Source organism: Podarcis bocagei, assembly GCF_964188305.1.
Source record: "Podarcis bocagei genome assembly, chromosome: 4".
Classification (NCBI taxonomy): Eukaryota; Metazoa; Chordata; class Lepidosauria; order Squamata; family Lacertidae; genus Podarcis; species Podarcis bocagei.
Genome location: NC_138128.1, coordinates 79,432,112 through 79,451,188, shown reverse-complemented (window position 1 = coordinate 79,451,188; position 19,077 = coordinate 79,432,112). Strand labels below are relative to the sequence as shown.

The window sequence follows — 19,077 nt, the reverse complement described above, 5'->3', positions numbered from 1 at the left end:
ATCTGATATTCACAAATACTTTTCAAATAGTCCGTAAATTTACTCCAGTCTTCCATGACTTTCTGGTCCCACTGGTTTTGAATCCTTCCTGTTAGTTTATCTAGTTCTGCATAGTCCATTAACTTCATCCTCCATTCTTCAATCGTTGGTAATTCTTCTTGCTTCCATTTTTGGGCCAGTAATATTCTTGCTGCTGTTATTGCATATAAAAAAAGCTTATATTCCTTTCTATTTATATCACTCCCAACAATGCCTAGTAAAAATGCTTCTGGTTTCTTTATAAATGTAGATTTCAACATTTTTTCCATCTCGATATATCATCTCCCAGAAGCATTTCACCTTTTTACATTCCCACCACATGTGATAAAATGTTCCCTCTTTTTCTTTACATTTCCAACATTTATTACTGACTTTATACATTTTCGCTAACTTGACAGGTGTAATATACCATCTATACATCATTTTCATACATTTTCTTTTAGGGCATTACATGCAGTAAATTTTAAGCCTTCTTTCCATAATTTTACCCAATCACTCAGCTGTATATTATAGCCAAAACCTTTGGCCCAGTGAATCATAACCGACTTGACCTCCTCGTCCTTCAAATGCCATTCAAGTGGCAATTTATACATTTTAGACAAAATTTTAGAATCAACCTGCTTTGCTTCTTTCAAGGGTCCTCAGAGATGGTGCTTGAGCAGAATTCTAGAATTTTGTCTTAGAATTCTGCCTTCTGTGACATTTGGTGGTAGCAACAATAACAATATTAAACACAGTGCTATTTTTCTAGAAAATTAGGTGCTGGACTCATAATGAATGCCTCTTCAGTTTTCCTATAATAACAACGACACCCACCTGAGAGGTGCTGGAACTGAGTTCCAGCGGGTGGAAAAAGCCCTGATTTTATTTTTTTGTGTTTGTCTCTGACAGTAACATAAAAATAGCCCTACAAGAGCAGACCAACAACCCATTTTGTTTTTATTTTGAGGTAATATTTAGTCATTATGAACAGTAATAATAATAATAATAATAATTTATTATTTATACCCCGCCCATCTGGCTGGGTTTCCCCAGCCACTCTGGGCGGCTTCCAAAAGAATATTAAAATACTATGGTACATCAAACATTAAAAGCTTCCCTAAACAGGGCTGCCTTCAGATGTCTTCTAAAAGTCTGGTAGTTGTTGTTCTCTTTGACATCTGGTGGGAGGGCATTCCACAGGGAGGGCGCCACTACCGAGAAGGCCCTCTGCCTGGTTCCCTGTAACTTGGCTTCTCGCAATGAGGGAACCGCCAGAAGGCCCTCGGTGCTGGACCTCAGTGTCCGGGTAGAACGATGGAGGTGGAGACGCTCCTTCAGGTATACTGGACCGAGGCCGTTTAGGGCTTTAAAGGTCAGCACCAACACTTTGAATTGTGCTCGGAAACGTACTGGGAGCCAATGTAAGTCTTTCAAGACCGGTGTTATATGGTCTCGGCGACCGCTCCCAGTCACCAGTCTGGCTGCTGCATTCTGGATTAGTTGTAGTTTCCGGGTCACCTTCAAAGGTAGCCCCACGTAGAGCGCATTGCAGTAGTCCAAGCGGGAGATAACCAGAGCATGCACCACTCTGGCGAGGCAGTCCGCGGGCAGATAGGGTCTCAGCCTACGTACCAGATGGAGCTGATACACAGCTGCCCTGGACACGGATTTAACCTGTGCCTCCATGGACAGCTGTGAGTCCAAAATGACTCCCAGGCTGCGCACCTGGTCCTTCAGGGGCACGGTTACCCCATTCAGGACCAGGGAATCCCCCACACCTGCCCGCCTCCTGTCCCCCAGAAACAGTACTTCTGTCTTGTCAGGATTCAATCTCAATCTGTTTGCCGCCATCCATCCTCCAACCGCCTCCAGACACTGACACAGGACTGTCACCGCCTTCACTGGTTCTGATTTGAAAGAAAGGTAGAGCTGGGTATCATCTGCATACTGATGAACACCCAGCCCAAACCCCCTGATGATCTCTCCCAGCGGCTGCATGTAGATGTTGAAAAGCATGGGGGAGAGGACAGAACCCTGAGGCACCCCACAAGTGAGAGCCCAGGGGTCTGAACACTCATCCCCCACCACCACTTTCTGAACACGGCCCAGGAGGAAGGAGCGGAACCACTGTATGACAGTGCCCCCAGCTCCCAGCCCCTCAAGACGGTCCAGAAGGATGTTATGGTCGATGGTATCAAACGCCGCTGAGAGATCCAGCAGAACTAGGAAACAGCTCTCACCTTTGTCCCTAGCCCGCCGGAGATCATCAACCAGTGCGACCAAGGCAGTTTCAGTCCCGTGATGAGGCCTGAATCCCGATTGGAAGGGATCCAAATGGTCCGCTTCTTCCAGGCGGGCCTGGAGTTGTTCAGCAACCACTCGCTCAATCACCTTGCCCAAGAATGGAAGATTTGAGACTGGGCGATAGTTGGCCATCGTGGCCGCATCTAAAGATGGTTTTTTAAGAAGCGGTTTAATAACCGCCTCTTTCAGCGGGTCTGGGAAGGCTCCCTCACGGAGGGAAGCATTCACCACCCCACGAAGCCCATCGCCCAGCCCTTCCCGGCTAGCTTTTATAAGCCAGGATGGGCAAGGATCAAGGAGACAGGTGGTTGGTTTCACTCGTCCAAGCAGCCTGTCCACATCCTCGGAGGTAACAGATTGGAATTGATCCCACGCAATTTGACTAGACAGGACTCTAGCACTCTCCCGCCCCGGCCCTGCTCCCACGGTGGCGTCTACCTCTTCCCGAATCTGAGCGACTTTATCTGCAAAAAACTTTGCAAAATCATTGCAGGAGATCATGTGGCCCGTACTGGGCCCCGATGTAGCAGGTGGTTCCGCTAAATTGCGGACCACCTGAAAAAGTCTCCTGCTGCTGTTTTCTGCAGATGCAATAGAGGCGGCGAAGAAAGCCTTCTTCGCCGTCGCTACCGCCACTTGGTAGGCTCGACACTGAGCTCTAACCTGTGTCCGGTCAGCTTCAGAATGGGTCGTCCGCCACCGGCGCTCTAGCCGTCTCAACGATTGTTTCATTGCCCTCAGATCCGTGGAAAACCACGGGGCTGTCCGGGCTCCATGCAATCGGAGAGGGCGCTTCGGAGCCAAACAGTCAATAGCCCTGGTTAACTCCACATTCCAGCGGGCCACCAGGGAATCAGCTGAAAGGCCATCAACATGGGATAAAGCATCCCCTACCACTCTCTGGAAACCATTTGGATCCATTAAGTGGCGGGGGCGGACCATCCGAATCGGTCCCACCTCCCTGCAGAGGGGAAGGGTCGCGGAGAAGTCAAGTTGCACCAGGAAGTGGTCTGACCATGGCACTTCTTTTGTTTCGCTTTTACTTAGTGTCAGAACACCAACATCCGTGGAGGTAAACACCAGGTCCAAGGCATGTCCGCGGCTATGGGTTGGGCCAAACTTATTCAGGGACAGCCCCATGGAGGCCATGCTTTCCACGAAGTCCCGAGCGGCCCCTTGTAAGGTCGTGTCGGCATGGATATTAAAATCCCCTAGGACAACCAAACTAGGTGTCTCCAGGAGAACATCCGCCACGACCTGAAGCAGCTCGGGCAGGGAATCCTTGGTGCAGCGGGGAGGTCGGTACACCAAAAGGAATCCTGTACTGCCCCTATTGCCCAACTTCCAGAACATGCACTCAGAAAACTGGGTCTTCCCAATAGGACGCCTGGTGCAAACTAATGACTTCCTAAAAATCACTGCAACCCCCCCTCCCCGCCCACAAGGCCTGGGTTGCTGTGCGTAAGAGAAACCTGGTGGACAAGCAGCGGCAAGAACAGGCCCATCTGCTTCATCCAACCAAGTCTCTGTTACACAAGCCAGGTCAAATCCTTCATCCATGATCAAGTCATGGATGGCAGTGGTCTTACGAATCATTGACCTGGCATTGCACAGCAGCACCTTCAGGCTATGTGGGTATCCCTTGCTGATTCTAGTATCCGTCCGGACAAGACCAGACCCGGAGGCAGGGATAGTCCTCAGACAACGACTAAACCTGCCTCCTCTGTAATGACATGGTCTGGTCTTAGCGTAACTCCTCCTCCTACCCGTGATCACTGAGATCGATTGTCCCAGCGCATCCCCCTCTGTGGAACATGCCCCAGCCATTTTGTTGGCTGGGACCCACTCCCCGGCAGCCCTGACCCTTCCCCTTAAGAACAAAATAAGACCTTAAAACAATAAAAAACCCCAGAAAACAAAAAACAATACAGATGAAAAACTATAAAAATTACAAATCCATTAAAATCAAACAAATTCCCAACTAAACATCCATCCCACCCCCATCCCCGTCCCCGCAAATACAAAAAAATAAAAGGAAAAGGAAAAGGAACATTTTAAAACATTTTAAAAAGAACTCTGCGCCCCTCCGGATCCCCCTGGGCTGCAGCAGCAGTGACAGCAACCGTCCCTGTGAGGCCTGTCAGGCCCTGCCCTGGGCCAGGTGGTGAGTGGCAGGAAGGAGCAGGGCCCTCAGACACCCACACAGGAGAGTCCTCCTGGGCAGCAGAGTGCAGCAGTCCCTGTGAGTCCTTCAGGCCCCGCCCTGGGCCAGATGGTGAGTGGCAGGAAGGAGCAGGGCCCTCAAACACTCACACAGGAGAGTCCTCCTGGGCAGCAGAGTGCAGCAGTCCCTGTGAGTCCTTCAGGCCCCGCCCTGGGCCAGATGGTGAGTGGCAGGAAGGAGCAGGGCCCTCAAACACTCACACAGGAGAGTCCTCCTGGGCAGCAGAACAGCAGCCATTGGTAGCTTTAACTTCTGTGAATTTATCTAATCCCCGTTTAAAACCACCAAGGTTAGCAGCTATCACTATGCAAATTCCATGTTTATATGCTGTGTTGTAGAAGTAGTTTTGTCTCTCCGGAAACTCCTACCCTTCAGCTCCATTGGGTGAGCCTAGGTTCTAGTACTGTGAGGGTGGAAGGAAAACAACTCTGTGTCCCTTCTCCTCATACTATGCATACTTAAACACTCTTACTATGGCCTCTTGGACTTCCCCTTTTCTGAACTGAAAAACACTAAGTGTTGTAGCCTTTCCCCACAGAGGACTTTTTCCAGGTCAGGGATCATTTTGGTCACCCTCTTCTAACCTTTTCTAGCTCCGCAATAACCATTTGGAGATGTGGCTGCCAGAGCTGCGTTTATTTATAATTAAATTTTTATCCTGTCCTTCCAAAGGAGCCCAGGGCAGCTGTACACTGCATTCAGAGTGTGGTCACATCACACATTTGTATAAAGTCTTTATGATCTTGTATGTTTTATTGTCAAATCCTTTTCTAATGACCTCTAACATTCACCTTTTGTATAGCAGCAGAATGTTGGGTTGACATTTTCATTGAGCTCTCCACCACAACCCCAGGATCCGTTACTGGTCAGTCACTTCCAGCTCAGATCCCATCAATGTATATATGAAGATGGATTGTTTGTTTGTCTGGAACTTCACACTTGCTCACCCTGAACCAGATTTGCTATTTTGATGCCCATTCTTCCAGTTTGGAGAGATCTTTTTTTTCGAGCTGTTTGGTTTTGCCACCCTAAATAATTTGAGGTCATCAACAAACTTGGCTACCCATGCAATATCACGTGCTAACTATTTCAGTTCACTTAGTGTCTCTGCTCACCTTTTGGTGATTACACCTCCTCTATCAGCCTCCTTTTCCAAGGAACCCCCCTAACCGGCTCTTAGGAGTGACTTTCCAGGACAGAGCAGAACCCTCTTCCAAAAGGTTCCTTCCAAGACATTCTGTTTGCAGTTCTCTGGATTCAATCCATTACCTCTCATTATGAGGATTTATATTAATGGACTGCAATGAATGGGGATCCTTTTAAAGAAAAAAATCAATCTTTTTTCCTAAAATCTGTTTGAGGTGCAACCAAAGGGAAATGCATCTATTTCAATGTGTTTCTTTTTGTACTAAATTTGCAGAAGTAATTTGTTTGGGTATTTTTAAGGTGAAATAAATGAAAGCTGGAAAGTCTCCACTTTCTAATGCACTATCTGTCTTAAAAGCTGTGTTTCTTTTTTGGGAGGAAATGCTGCAGGCCATTAGTCCTGAATGAAGTCTAGAGCCTCGGGGAATTTTATGAAAAATGGACACATACACACACCATAGGAATGACTGAGTCATTTTGTACATACTCTAAAACATTTCCATGAGGAAAAATCCATTTTTAAAACTCTTGAACAATATATTACACAGAATAGCACAGGATGAATAACTAAGCTTTGCTTCTGCAACAATAGCCACTGTTGTTCTGATATACTTAGACACCCTTAGGTTAAAAAAAAAATGACATGTTCATGTGGTGTGCTTTTCTTTTGAAAAGATAGTGCTGCCCAGACTCATGCAAAGTTACAGAATAGTAAAATCTGCAGGGAATGAACAGCTCTCTGGCTATGTCTTGTGCCACCATTAGCTGATAGGTTACCAGCTGGGAGATCAGACGATCTTTGAAACCTGTATCAATTTTGTGCACCCTTTTGCTGGCTTCCACTGTTGCTGGTAGCAGATCTTTCACCACTGCAACACTGGTAGCAAAAAGGCTCCACGCTTACAAGCAAGAGGGTTTCCAAATATTTTTTTCCTCAAAACCTCAGATTTAAATGACTGCCTCCCCACCCTTTCATATTCTTCAGAAAGGAAGAATATGAAAGGGAAGGTGGATGTCACAAAAGAGAATAAGAGAAAAGCAAGATAATGTAGACGAAGCAAGAACAGGGCAGGATCATCACAATATTGGAGAGGGAGCATTCTTCGTCTGCAACCCATATTGCTCCTTTTAACTTACTTTCCACTTCCAGGAAATCTTGTTGATGGGTAAACATGGACTTGCTTACGGTGCTGATATTTCATTAGTAAAGCAATCTTTACTTCAGTGTGCTTTACCAATGACCTGTCATTAGTAATAATTGGGCGGGCGAAATTGCTCAACCAATATTTGGTTGATCACATTGGGATGTGGGGGAGGGGCACCGGGGTATATTTGGGCGAGCTTTCCTTCAGGGAAATTGGGACATGTCCTGGGGAAATCGGTGCAATTTGCACAACACACTGTGTGAAATCACTTACTAGTATTCCACCGTCGGATATATGAAATACTAACAAGTCAGCTTCTTTCTGAAGCCCTTTCCCCCTCTGCATCACATTGCAGTTTTGCATCCATCAATTTAGCCTGACACATCATGTACAGTTTCAGCCTTCTTTCTGAAGCCAGAAAAGACCTATTCATTGCATTGATCCCGTACTTGGTCAGTGTCCTAGTTAGATGAATAAAGGAAGCCCTAAGGAACGCTGTCACAGGATTTATATACACCATAGAGAATTATACCAGATCCTTCTGGATTTTCCTATACTGAATAAATGATCTTTGATGCTACAGTGCTGTGTCCTTGTGAGCTGCCCAACTGGAGGTAGCCATCTAATTCACAATGAAGTATGTAGCTCTTTAGATGACTGCCAATTATATAACTATTGTATGAGAGCAAAAAGTGCCAGAAAATACCTCTTTGTAGCACAAGGCATACATTAACTGGGGAATGTTTTCCAGCTCCTTTATTTTATTTTCAGCTGTTTATTTCTTTCTTTTCTTTCCTTTCTCTAGGCAGTGGAAACCAACCTGGCTTCAAAGGATAGTCACTGGGTCTATGTTAACGAGGTAAGAGAATGAGGCTGCGTAAAAAGGTTCCTTTGCCTATTGTCTCTCTTTCTCCCATCCATTTCACTCTCATCTGCCCACTCGTCTTCCTTTTTTGTATTTAACAATAGACAACAGTAGTGGGGAAGGGGGGTTTCAGAAAGTTGAAGGTGTTGTGATAGAGCCATCACTTCCAGTGGTTTACATATCAGTTTCTTTGTCATAGCAGCCAACTCCTAAGGACTGAGGTCCCTTCGGCCTCCACAATAAAATATTTGAGGGGGCTGCCCCCCCAAGTTGATAGGCATTGCTGCATCTTGTGATCAGTTATGTGGGGTGGGGCTTACCTCCCCCCCCAAAAAAATCCCTTGCCCTCTGTCATCTCTTTTTTGCAGGGCTTTGAAGCAGGGAATGGGGCTTGTGCTGGGGTTTAGGTTTGTGCTTTGAGACTCCAGACTGCCCCCCAAAAATGAAGACACAGTGACATGGGATTTTAGTTTAAGTTATTGGGCAAAATTTAGACCACAACTTTATTGAATACAGAATGTGAGTGGTATTGGCTTAGGCACTGGAATCATCCAAACTATCTCAGACTCCCACCCGCATCGTGGAGAATCTGATAAAAGGGTGAAACACCGCCAGAGGGAGCCCCGCCAATGCAAACCGACTCAAGCTCCCTCTGGTGCCCCCATGGGGTCCTGATATGGCCCTAGCCCCTACCATGGGGTTTTGGACAACCCCTGATTCCTTTAATGGAATACCCTTGAGCTTGGAGGGGCAGGTGATGGACGCACCTCCCCTCCCCACACATTGCTGATCCAATGCCTAACCGCCAAACCTTACAAAGTTGTGAGGATTGCTACGTGGTAGGTGAAAAACAAATGGCTCTGCCAGTCTGTCAGATGAAAAATTTCCTACCAGACCCCCATTGCAAAACAGGTGACCAGCAACGTCCATAGCAAGGCCAACACACCAGATAAAGGGTGGGTGGGTGGGTGATCCACTGCACGAAGGCAAAGAGGTCCAGGAAACATCGCGCAAGGATTAAATAATGTTTTGCAGCCACCCCCCAAGCCAAGCCATTGGCTTTAGGGACCAAGTGGCCATGAAACGACCAACCAGAGTGGAGCAGGGCATAGCCCTGCCCACACTAGGAGGTGGGAGATGCCTGGGGGCCTGAGAGCAACACGTACCCTCTTTGAAGAAAATCCAATTTGTTGGATGGGTGTGTTTCACAGACCTTTAGCTTCCTGAGCTTTGCTTCTCAAGTTTGGTGTTTGCAGATTGGCTCATCAGCTTCACGAGCTTCCTTGGTCCCAAGGCTCGGAAGCTACCCTGAGCTTGGCCCTGCAAGTTAGCAGTTTTACAGATCTTTGCAAAGAATAATAAAAAAAAACAGACATCCATCCTCTAGGGGTTTCCTGTGCATCTCCCCCACAAGCAACATTAATGTGTCCATTAATCAGAGGGAAACAGTGCCAGATTAAACCCTGTGGAGGCCCCTAGGCAGTCAAAATCTCAGGGGGGCCCTTGAAAATTATCTCCTAATATGTTTTTGTAATTCTCTATCAAATCAATATTATTTTGATCCATTGTTGTGGGGCCCGTGAAAGGCATGGAGCCCATAGGCTGTTGCCTACTCTGCCTATTTGGTAATCTGGCAGTGGGTGGGAAACAGATGTGATTCACATACTTCTTATCCCTCCCTCTGCTTGTCAAGTGTACCACCTTTGGACAAAAGAATCAAAACTTGTAAACACTCAGCTTTACTGCAGACACTGTTGGCGATGGAGACTCTCTCACACTAACTTCTGTTGGCGGGGTGGGTTGGGGGGATAGGACAGGGAGATTGTCTCTCTCCAGCCTGAATAATACCAGAATGCAAATTGTACGGCTCCATTTCCAGACTTCTTCTTGGCTGGCATAAACAGCATGATAAAGATCAAAACAAAGTCCCGAGTGTGCCCAGGAAATGGCAAGGCTTGTCATCCTGTTCCTTCTCATGCTGATCTACTCCACTAGCTGTGCTTGTAGGGAAGAAAGAATTATTCCACATAAACCTCAGAAATGCAGATATATAGCTCTTGGTGGTCTGTAAGCTTGCAGTCTGTTACCATGGACAACCGAGAAAGCACTGAGCTTACATGTAAGGCCGCTGCTCTCCAGTTTGCAGTGTCTGAATGTTACAAAAGATTAGCTCTCTGAGCTTGATGCATTAACATCTTTTCTGTAGAACTGAACTGATTCTATCACTGTTATCCAGTTCTGCATTGAAGCAATGTACGGGTTTGGTTTGTATGCCCCCCCCATTCCACTTAAAGGATAATCGAGCTTTATTTATGTTGTGTATATCAATACTGGGGGCGGGGGGAGAATGTCCCTAAGCTGTATTTTATAGAGGCCCATACTGAAAGTCTGCGCACTGAGAAATGACTCATAATATAAGCATGGCAGTGGGGGTTAGGGAGAGAAAATTTCCTATGTGATCATTTATAAATTTCTGGCCACTTAGTGGAAGCTGCATTATTATAAACATTTGTATATCTTAATAAATGTATGTTGTTTATGTGCTTAAGGCTGGTAAAATATTTAAATAAAGAGAGCTGTGTTATCTGTTGTTTTGTGCTAATGCATTATATAGGGGACATCAAGTTTAAGTACAGACTTCTTTGTTCACGTTTCATACCGTCCTTTGCCTCTCACTAATCATGCGGAGGAAGGCAGCCATATATGTTAACAGGAACTATAAATTGCTTTTGTCTGGTTAGCGGTAATGCATGGAAATTAAAAGGGGTAGTGGGTATAAAATTGCTACCTCCAAAAAGCCATTATGAATCTTCTCCAGTCCCTGTGATGTTTATAGAACTCGTTCTTTTTTGCTGTAATAGCTTCGTAAAAAAAATCACCACGAGAAACGCACAGAGGAAATCAGTGTTTATATTCACATAAATACAATGCACTGTCTACTCTGTACAGGGTTTATAGGAGGATGTTGTTGTTGCTGTTGTTGTTGAGGTGCTGAAATTCACTACCCCCAATTAAAACTGTGTAATATGATGCATAATTTTTCACCTCTCTTCTGCCAAAATAAGACTCCCGTGGGCTTACAAATATGTACATCATTTATTAAATGCCACAAAATATGGACCCCCTTCCACTGACAGAGTACAGATAGGAGAAGCACTTGCAGGATGCAGATCTAAAGGTATCAATCAGAAAGTTCACGAGACAAGAACAAATTAGAATCCCTACATAGTGTGATAAAATCCTGGGGACAGGGTTATGATGGGTTACAAAGTGCAAATAGGTACATAAATATAATCCAGCGAAGAACTATCAATGTGCAAGCTTATATAGACTCTATAAAATTCAATTGAGTTAAAACAGGCAACTATACATTCTCTCAAATGTCTAGAATCTGAGAGTTTGAACAGAGTAAATATGTACTCAGAGAAACAGAGAAGCACTTGGTATGCTGTCTAGATACAGAGGGCTGGTGGGTGGCTGGCTTATCAATTTGGACCTTCTGTATGGATTGGAAGGAATTAACCCGTGTAAAGCCTTCTGTCCTACTTCCATAAAAGGACTTGCTCTCTGGAGTTTGATTCAAATTTGAGATACTCAGGCATGCATTTTTGCAGCATGTAAAGTATATGCACTGTTAATGGAGCATGTCTTTTTCGGTCCATAGCTGACTGTTTTCTTCTGCCATTGTAAATCATGCTATGGGATGTGGTGGCCATTGCCTAGGATCTAGGGCCCAGATTGAAGCATAAATCCACCCTTACCAAGTAAAGGAATACAAACATTAGGTTGAAAGATACATGGCTTTTGGCTAGTCTGTTAGTGTCCCTCATAATTCCTCAAATGTTTTGTCTGAAAGGAACCTTTCCATTTGGTTCAAACAGCAATACAGTTGTACCTTGCTTCTTGAACAGAATGCGCTCCTGGAACCATTCCAAAACCAAGGCGCAGCTTCTGATTGCCTGCAGGAGCGTCCTGCAGCCAATTGGAAGCCATGGAAGCCACACCGGACTTTCGGCTTCCGGAAATAGTTCAAAAACCGGAATACTCACTTCCGGGTTTCGATCATTCAGGAGCCAATTTGTTCAGGAGCCAAGGCATTTGAGATCCAAGGTTCAACTATAATTCAGTGGGAATTGAAGTTATATTCTGATTTTTATTTTAAAAAGGAACAAGCCACTCTCAACTTGTGTTATGCCTGGATTATCTGCATTTCAGAAGGGATGATCAGGATGCAAGTCACAGAGCTGCAGGGTTAATATTTATCAGAATGTACAAGAAAATTAAAGGAGAGGAAGGACAAATGAAAGGATAAGTGATCTGCTTAGCATAAAAGGCTTTAAGAACAAGGAAGAATATGGAGGAAAGCAAGCATCTCTTTGACAGCTGTGGGCTGTAAGCAGTTTGACCACTCAGAAATGTGACAGCCCAAGTCCCTGCAGGATCAAGACCAGCATCATTCAAATTCCAGGAGAGATCCCACAGGAGGACCTAGACAGGATCAAGAAATCTGGTCCAAGCTCACAAACTATAAGGAATGCAATCCAAATAACAAAGCTGATTCCAGGCCAGAATCAGATACACGGAGCTTACTTGAAGCAGGTACAAACAGGAATGTCGAAGGGCAAGGAGGCAGATAGGGCAGATATATCACAATATTGAAAACCAGATACCACCCAGCCCCTTGTGTGTGTGTGTGTGTGTGTGTGTGTGTGTGTGTGTGTGTGTGTCAGAGAGAGAGAGAGAGAGAGAGAGAGAGAGAGAGAGAGAGAGCTCTTAACATTTGTGTCACAGCCTGGTACTTGATCTTTGTGTTTGATTAAGCAAAAGAAAAACCTTAAACATGGTGGCGAGATTTGCAGCGACATATTTTATCCACGTACGTTCGTTTTGCATGTGTGAGTAAACTGAGTACAAATATGACACGGACATTTTCCCATGATTAATTCATGGTGCAGCCCTCTCGAGTTAATAAAAATGTAAAAGTAGCCCTCAGAGCAATTTCAGTTGTGCATCCTTGCCCTGTGATTTTATATAGGGTGGCCACGTTTCAAGATGACCTGTTTATTCTACTATTAATATTAACTATCCTGTGCAAATTCTCCCTGATGCCTAGGGCAAGGGAGAAGCTTTAGGAAATGGAGTTGGACTCAGACTACCTGTGGCAGCGCTCTACTGATTGGCGAGTGGGGAGAGAGGCCATTTTTGCCCATTCTCACTCATTTTAGCCCTCGGTGCCATTCAAATACAGCTCCAGGTGATCCAGAATACATGGGCACTGGGGACTGCTGGATTCACTATCTGCGAATGGAACGAGCCCTTCCATTGATGGAAAGGCAACTCTGGATCCATCCCAGGGTGTGTGAACTCCCATTTTAGATTCGTAGAGAAGAAATGTAAAAACTGGAAGGACTTGCACTTCCTGTAGTTTCTTAGATTTTCCATAAGTGCTCTAAGTGAGCTACACATCAAGCCCTGGCCTGTAATTAGCTAATTCTGGAAGTCAACTTCCTCCTTGCTGTATCTCCCTGTCGATGCAACTTCCATTAGCTGCAGTCAGTGTTTCCAGACATAAATTGGTTATAATGAAATTTTCTCCCCTTTGTTTTGATGGGAAGATAAAGTGCAGCCCCATTGCTGTCACCTGAAATGCCACAAAACAGATTTAATTACAAGTTGCTAAACTAAGTTGGAGAGCTGAAGGTTAGAGTTGCTACTTGACTTTGAGGCTTTCATTTGTGGCTATTCACGTTAATGACTTTCAGTCAATTCAGATTAACACACATCCAATAAGTTTCAAAGGGTAGCGCTTATTACCTCACCACAAGCTATCATTACCATTCTTTTGTTTCTTTTATCTGTCAAACACATTGCCAGAGGAAAGAATGTCATGCTTTATTCATGTTGTAAATTCTCTGTATGAGATCCCAGAAATATTTGAGGATGTTTGTTCTTTTCTTGTTACTGTGAGATTAGATCAGAGTTTCTATAGTATGGTAGTGATAGGAAAACACTTACTTTGGTACTTCACATTGGCTTACTGTGCAGAAACATCCAAGAGCGTCTTCTCAGCATATCTCGGTAAAATTAAGTTGAACAAAAAAAGGTGTGCAACAAGATGTTCTTTTGAAATGAACACATGTGAGAAACAGTCCCAATGGACTGCAAGCGGATAAAACACCCATTTTTAAAAACTAAAGTTTACTTTCCAAGACCACCTGCTGCCTACAGATCTGTCTGTTGCAAATGTTAATTCGCAGTTGATCAGGTGTAAACACTGATTTCCTTGTAATTAGGCGGATTTTTAAAAATCTTAAATTATTTTACAATAAAAATGGAGAGTGGTATACATTTCTTCACCTGCTTTTCCTCCTGGATCTGTACCTGTCTCACCCACCTCTGCTACACAGCCCTGAAGGGGCGTCTGCCAAGGAACATAGCTCCCAGGTCAAAAAAAGGTTCCCGCCCTTGCCCACAATTAATATAGACATTTCCACTGTGGGTGTCATGAGTATTCTTATCCCAAGTTATGCTGCCATGTGATGTGACTATTGGCAAAACCAATAGAATCATAGAGTCCAACCCCCTGCCAAGCAGGAAACACCATCAGAGCACTCCTGACATATGGTTGTCAAGCCTCTGCTTAAAGACCTCCAAAGTAGGAGACTCCACCGCACTCCTTGGCAGCAAATTCCACTGTTGAACAGCTCTTACTGTCAGGAAGTTCTTCCTAATGTTTAGGTGGAATCTTCTTTCTTGTAGTTTGGATCCATTGCTCCGTGTCCGCTTCTCTGGAGCAGCAGAAAACAACCTTTCTCCCTCCTCTATATGACATCCTTTTATATATTTGAACATGGCTATCATATCACCCCTTAACCTCCTCTTCTCCAGGCTAAACATGCCCAGCTCCCTTAGCCGTTCCTCATAAGGCATCGTTTCCAGACCTTTGACCATTTTGGTTGCCCTCCTCTGGACACGTTCCAGTTTGTCAGTGTCCTTCTTGAACTGTGGTGCCCAGAACTGGACACAGTACTCCAGGTGAGGTCTGACCAGAGCAGAATACACTGGCACTATTACTTCCCTTGATCTAGATGCTATACTCCTATTGATGCAGCCCAGAATTGCATTGGCTTTTTTAGCTGCCGCATCACACTGTTGGCTCATGTCAAGTTTGTGGTCAACCAAGACTCCTAGATCCCTTTCACATGTACTGCTCTCAAGCCAGGTGTCACCCATCTTGTATTTGTGCCTCTCATTTTTTTTGCCCAAGTGCAATACTTTACATTTCTCCCTGTTAAAGTTCATCGTGTTTGTTTTGGTCCAGTTCTCTAATCCGTCAAGGTCGTTTTGAAGTGTGATCCTGTCCTCTGGGGTGTTAGCCACCCCTCCCAGTTTGGTGTCATCTGCAAATTTGATCAGGATGCCCTTGAGTCCATCATCCAAGTCGTTGATAAAGATGTTGAATAAGACCGGGCCCAAGACAGAACCCTGTGGCACCCCACTAGTCACTCTTCTCCAGGATGAAGAGGAACCATTGATGAGCACCCTTTGGGTTCGGTCAGTCAGCCAGTTACAAATCCACTGAGTGGTAGCATAGTCAAGACCTCATTTTACCAGCTTCTTTACAAGAATATCATGGGGCACCTTGTCGATTTGGAGCTTCGCAACCTTCTGACTAGTTGCAGGACCTTAGCCAGACCTAGCAGAGTACACGCAGAATCCACGGAAGCAATTGGCGACTTGGCTGCAGATAGGATAGACGAAGCAGGAACCAGGAACTTGTAGTTAGGTGTTTATTATATACAGTGGACTATTTACAGGAACAGAACACGGATCTTTTGCTAGCTCTCTCTGACACGACTCACAACCTCCTACACTCACACAGAACTCTGAACTCACGAACCTCTGAACTAACACATTCCAGTTAGTAGGCCACTAATTATCACTCCCTTGAGAGAGCCTGACCAATCAGGGAGCAGTCTCCATGTCTCTGTTATCACCAGGCAGACTTACTCCTTCAGATTGCCTTCTGGCTGTCTGCCAAACCTTAATTGACTCTGTGTGAGTAGCTACACGTACAAAGTTTCCCAACAATGACACTAGGCCACCACCATGTACATTGAGGTACATGTATCAGAACCAATTTGTAATGTGTGGATTGACACTGAAGCCTCTTTGTCTTTAAGCCTGGGACCATGCACAAACTTCCCCAGAAATACTAAACTCAGTAGAATTTGCTTTCAAGTAAATGTGTCTAGGATGTGGCTGCATGATTATTTTAGTCCATTCCTGGTCTGTTTAATTTTCTTTCCCTCCAATTTCCAATGGATCCTTGATTTAATGTCCTCTACCATCTCTGCCCAATTCTACAGAGCACCTGCTCTTCTACTTTTGACTGTCAGAGGCCATGCTACCCATTCAGTGCATGATGGATGATTATTTACTTTGCTGTCTCTGCCGTAGTCTAGACTTCCTTGCTTCCCATTTTCACCTCATGGCCCCATTCATTGTTTGTGCTGGTGGCTTTATTTCTCACTTGTCTGATGTCATTCTTGGCTAATAAATCTATTGGTAGCTATGTTCTTCCTCCAAAACTCAAGTGAGTTAGATTATTTGCATCTGGGATGTATCTTATGTAAATCTTCAGCTGTTACTGCTTCTCTCTATAAATAATCCGTTACTTAAAGTTAGTTCTCATTGAAATAAATGAGACTTAGGTCATGTCTAACTTGTCCCAGTGGTTTCAAGTAAGTTAAACTTAGTTTGGATACAGTCCATAGTTAATATTGATGGAAGCAGAGTAGGAAGAGCATTGATAACTAAGATGGTGCTGTCTTGATAATGAGGTACAGAACTTAAAATATCATAATCAACATTGTTTACTGAATACAGTGGTACCTCAGGTTACATACACTTCAGGTTACATACGCTTCAGGTTACATATGCCTCTTGTTACAGACTCTGCTAACCCAGAAATAGTGCCTCGGGTGAAGAACTTTGCTTCAGGATGAGAACAGAAATGAATTAAGTACTTAACCCTCTGGAATGAATTAAGTACTTAACCTGAGGTACCACTGTATAATATTTGGGATATTTTTTGGCAGAAGAAAGCTTAGGTCCACTTTTTGTTTCCAATGGTGGCTGGATATGAAAATGTTCCCCATACCCTATATCAGTCTTCAGGTACTGTACTTTCTTCTGCACGCTTAACACATTTTCAGTTTTCTGAGTGGGGTGGGAATAGCTTAATCATTTTTTTTCTACAGAGAGAAAGTGTCAGGGACTTGCAGGGCTCTGGAGCAGGTGGAAGAGGTAGCAGGGCCAGAGGCTGATGCAGAGAAAGAGAGTAGCGATTTATGGGGTTTTTGTGCCTCCCATAAGACAGGAGCCCTAGCTGGAGGATGAGGAGGGGTCTGAGTAGTCGGAGACGGTGGAGGAAGGACAGGCGATGCCTGAAGGGAGAGGGCTGGCAAAACCCACTCTGTTTCCCTCCCCCACTGCTCCCTAGGATCTGGCGGAAGGGGGGGCAGTTTAAAGAGCCAGGCAGACCAACAACTTCAATCTAGGAGAAGTCTCAGGTTGCTTGTACTTGTGCCATCAGACTAGAGCACTTAAGTTGGCATGTTGGCATGGCCCCCTGTTGCTCCAACAGTCTGGCCCGGGGCACAAGCCTGGGGAGGGGTGGCAGCTGCCTAGCCATTGTAAGTTCATACTTTGGCAATAAAGAATTAAACTACTGGCTGTTTGTACTCCTTGGGCTGGATATGCTCAAGACAGTAAGAGGCAACAATTAATATCATTTCCTAATAATCTTGGAGAACCAATGTACCATTTTTTAGCTTCCTGAGCCCTGTGGAAGTATTTCAGGGCCAACTCAAGGCAGTTTTTTTTTTTTTCTGAGCAGCTAGAGGATACAGTAAGAGTAGGATGCTGTGGAAGCCACAGGTGGGCCCAGCGAAGGAGGGATTCCAGCAAATGACACAGTGGCAACAGGATCATTCCTCCTCCCCTTGGATCCAGCCCCTCCCATGGATCCGGGTGGTGGTGGTGGTGGTGAATAAGCAGATGGCGGGGCTCATAGTAATGGTCTCGCTGAGGTTGCGTGACATCATGCTTGTGTTTGAGCAGGCCAAGCAAAATGCCCAGACCTAGCCACAGTACCAGGAACTCCAGCTGGCACTGTGAATTTGTTTGTTCATTTCCATGCAAATTGCTGGTGCTAGCTGCTTTGTTTCCTCCATGAGTCATTGAGTGAGGCTCCATGCTTGTTTATCCTAAAGAAGAATGTTTAGGGGTACTCTCATTTTCCTACTCATATTGAAGTACTGCCCCTCAATGAGGCCAAACTTAGATTTTTTTGTAAAAAAATAATAATCATTTTTTTCAATACAAATAACAACCGCAAAAGACACATACAAAAAAACCATGATAACACAATTTGACAATTCAGATTTGAATACACTGATATACCTATGACTACACCTTTTTAACAATATTTTCCCACCTCTCTCTCCTCCCCCTACTTCCCACCACTATCCGCCTTATCGCTTAAATATTCCTTCCAGATTTCTTCATATTTATCCATTCTTAATTTGCGTCGACATGCAATTCATTTGTATGTAGCTAATCTGTCCATATTATCAATCCATGTGCTCAATGGAATCTTTTTGCGGCTCTTCCAATTCATAAAAACACGTTTTTTTGCTTCTAATATAGCATGGTACATCCATTATTATTATTTTGACCCCTTGTAATCTCCCAGGCCAAATTTAGATTCACAAAATGTTTAGGGGTATGCGTACCCCTGCGTCCTCCCAGAAAAAAAAGCCCTGCTTGTTTGCATACCTAGAACTGCACCAACCATGACTCCACATTGCTGCTCTTCTATAAACCAAAATATGCAAGTAAGGGAAATCCATTTCACGTTTTTAAAGCACCAGCCCTGCTGTAAATACTGCATATAAGTCTACAGATTTTTCATCAACCTCATGATCCTCATGCCTATTAAAGTTTAATCTTCAGATTTTTCTCAGGGACATTTTTTTTTCATGGAGCTCTTTTTGGTTTGGTAAATTATTAATGTCATTAAAATTTATAATTTTCCTTCATTACCTCTAGGAAAATAGGAGTTTTTAATGTGAAACATAATTGTCTCATTTTGCAATTTGTGTTATGATAACTGAATGCAGCTAAAGCAGATTTAAATATTTCCCCTGAGCAAAATAGCTAGGTATTGCAAACACAATAATTGATGTTCTTTGTCTGCAAATAAATAAATACACAAATGGATTGAGCACTGGGAGCCTGAGATGCTTTAAAATAATCTTTGGGTTTAACTTCCTGAATGTTCAGGAAGATTAAATATTCAGTATGTA

The 19,077-nt window shown here is 44.4% G+C and overlaps 1 protein-coding gene across 6 annotated transcripts in view; it reads left to right on the top strand.

Moving 5' to 3' along the window:
* GRID1 (glutamate ionotropic receptor delta type subunit 1) overlaps positions 1 to 19,077 on the top strand; it is a 740,600-nt gene that overhangs the window by 577,954 nt on the left and 143,569 nt on the right. For all 6 annotated transcript variants that reach the window (XM_081190826.1, XM_081190825.1, XM_081190827.1 and 3 more), the window contains exon 5: positions 7,646 to 7,699. In XM_081190826.1, the coding sequence (XP_081046952.1) occupies positions 7,646 to 7,699 (54 nt within the window). The remainder of the gene's footprint in view (positions 1 to 7,645; positions 7,700 to 19,077) is intronic.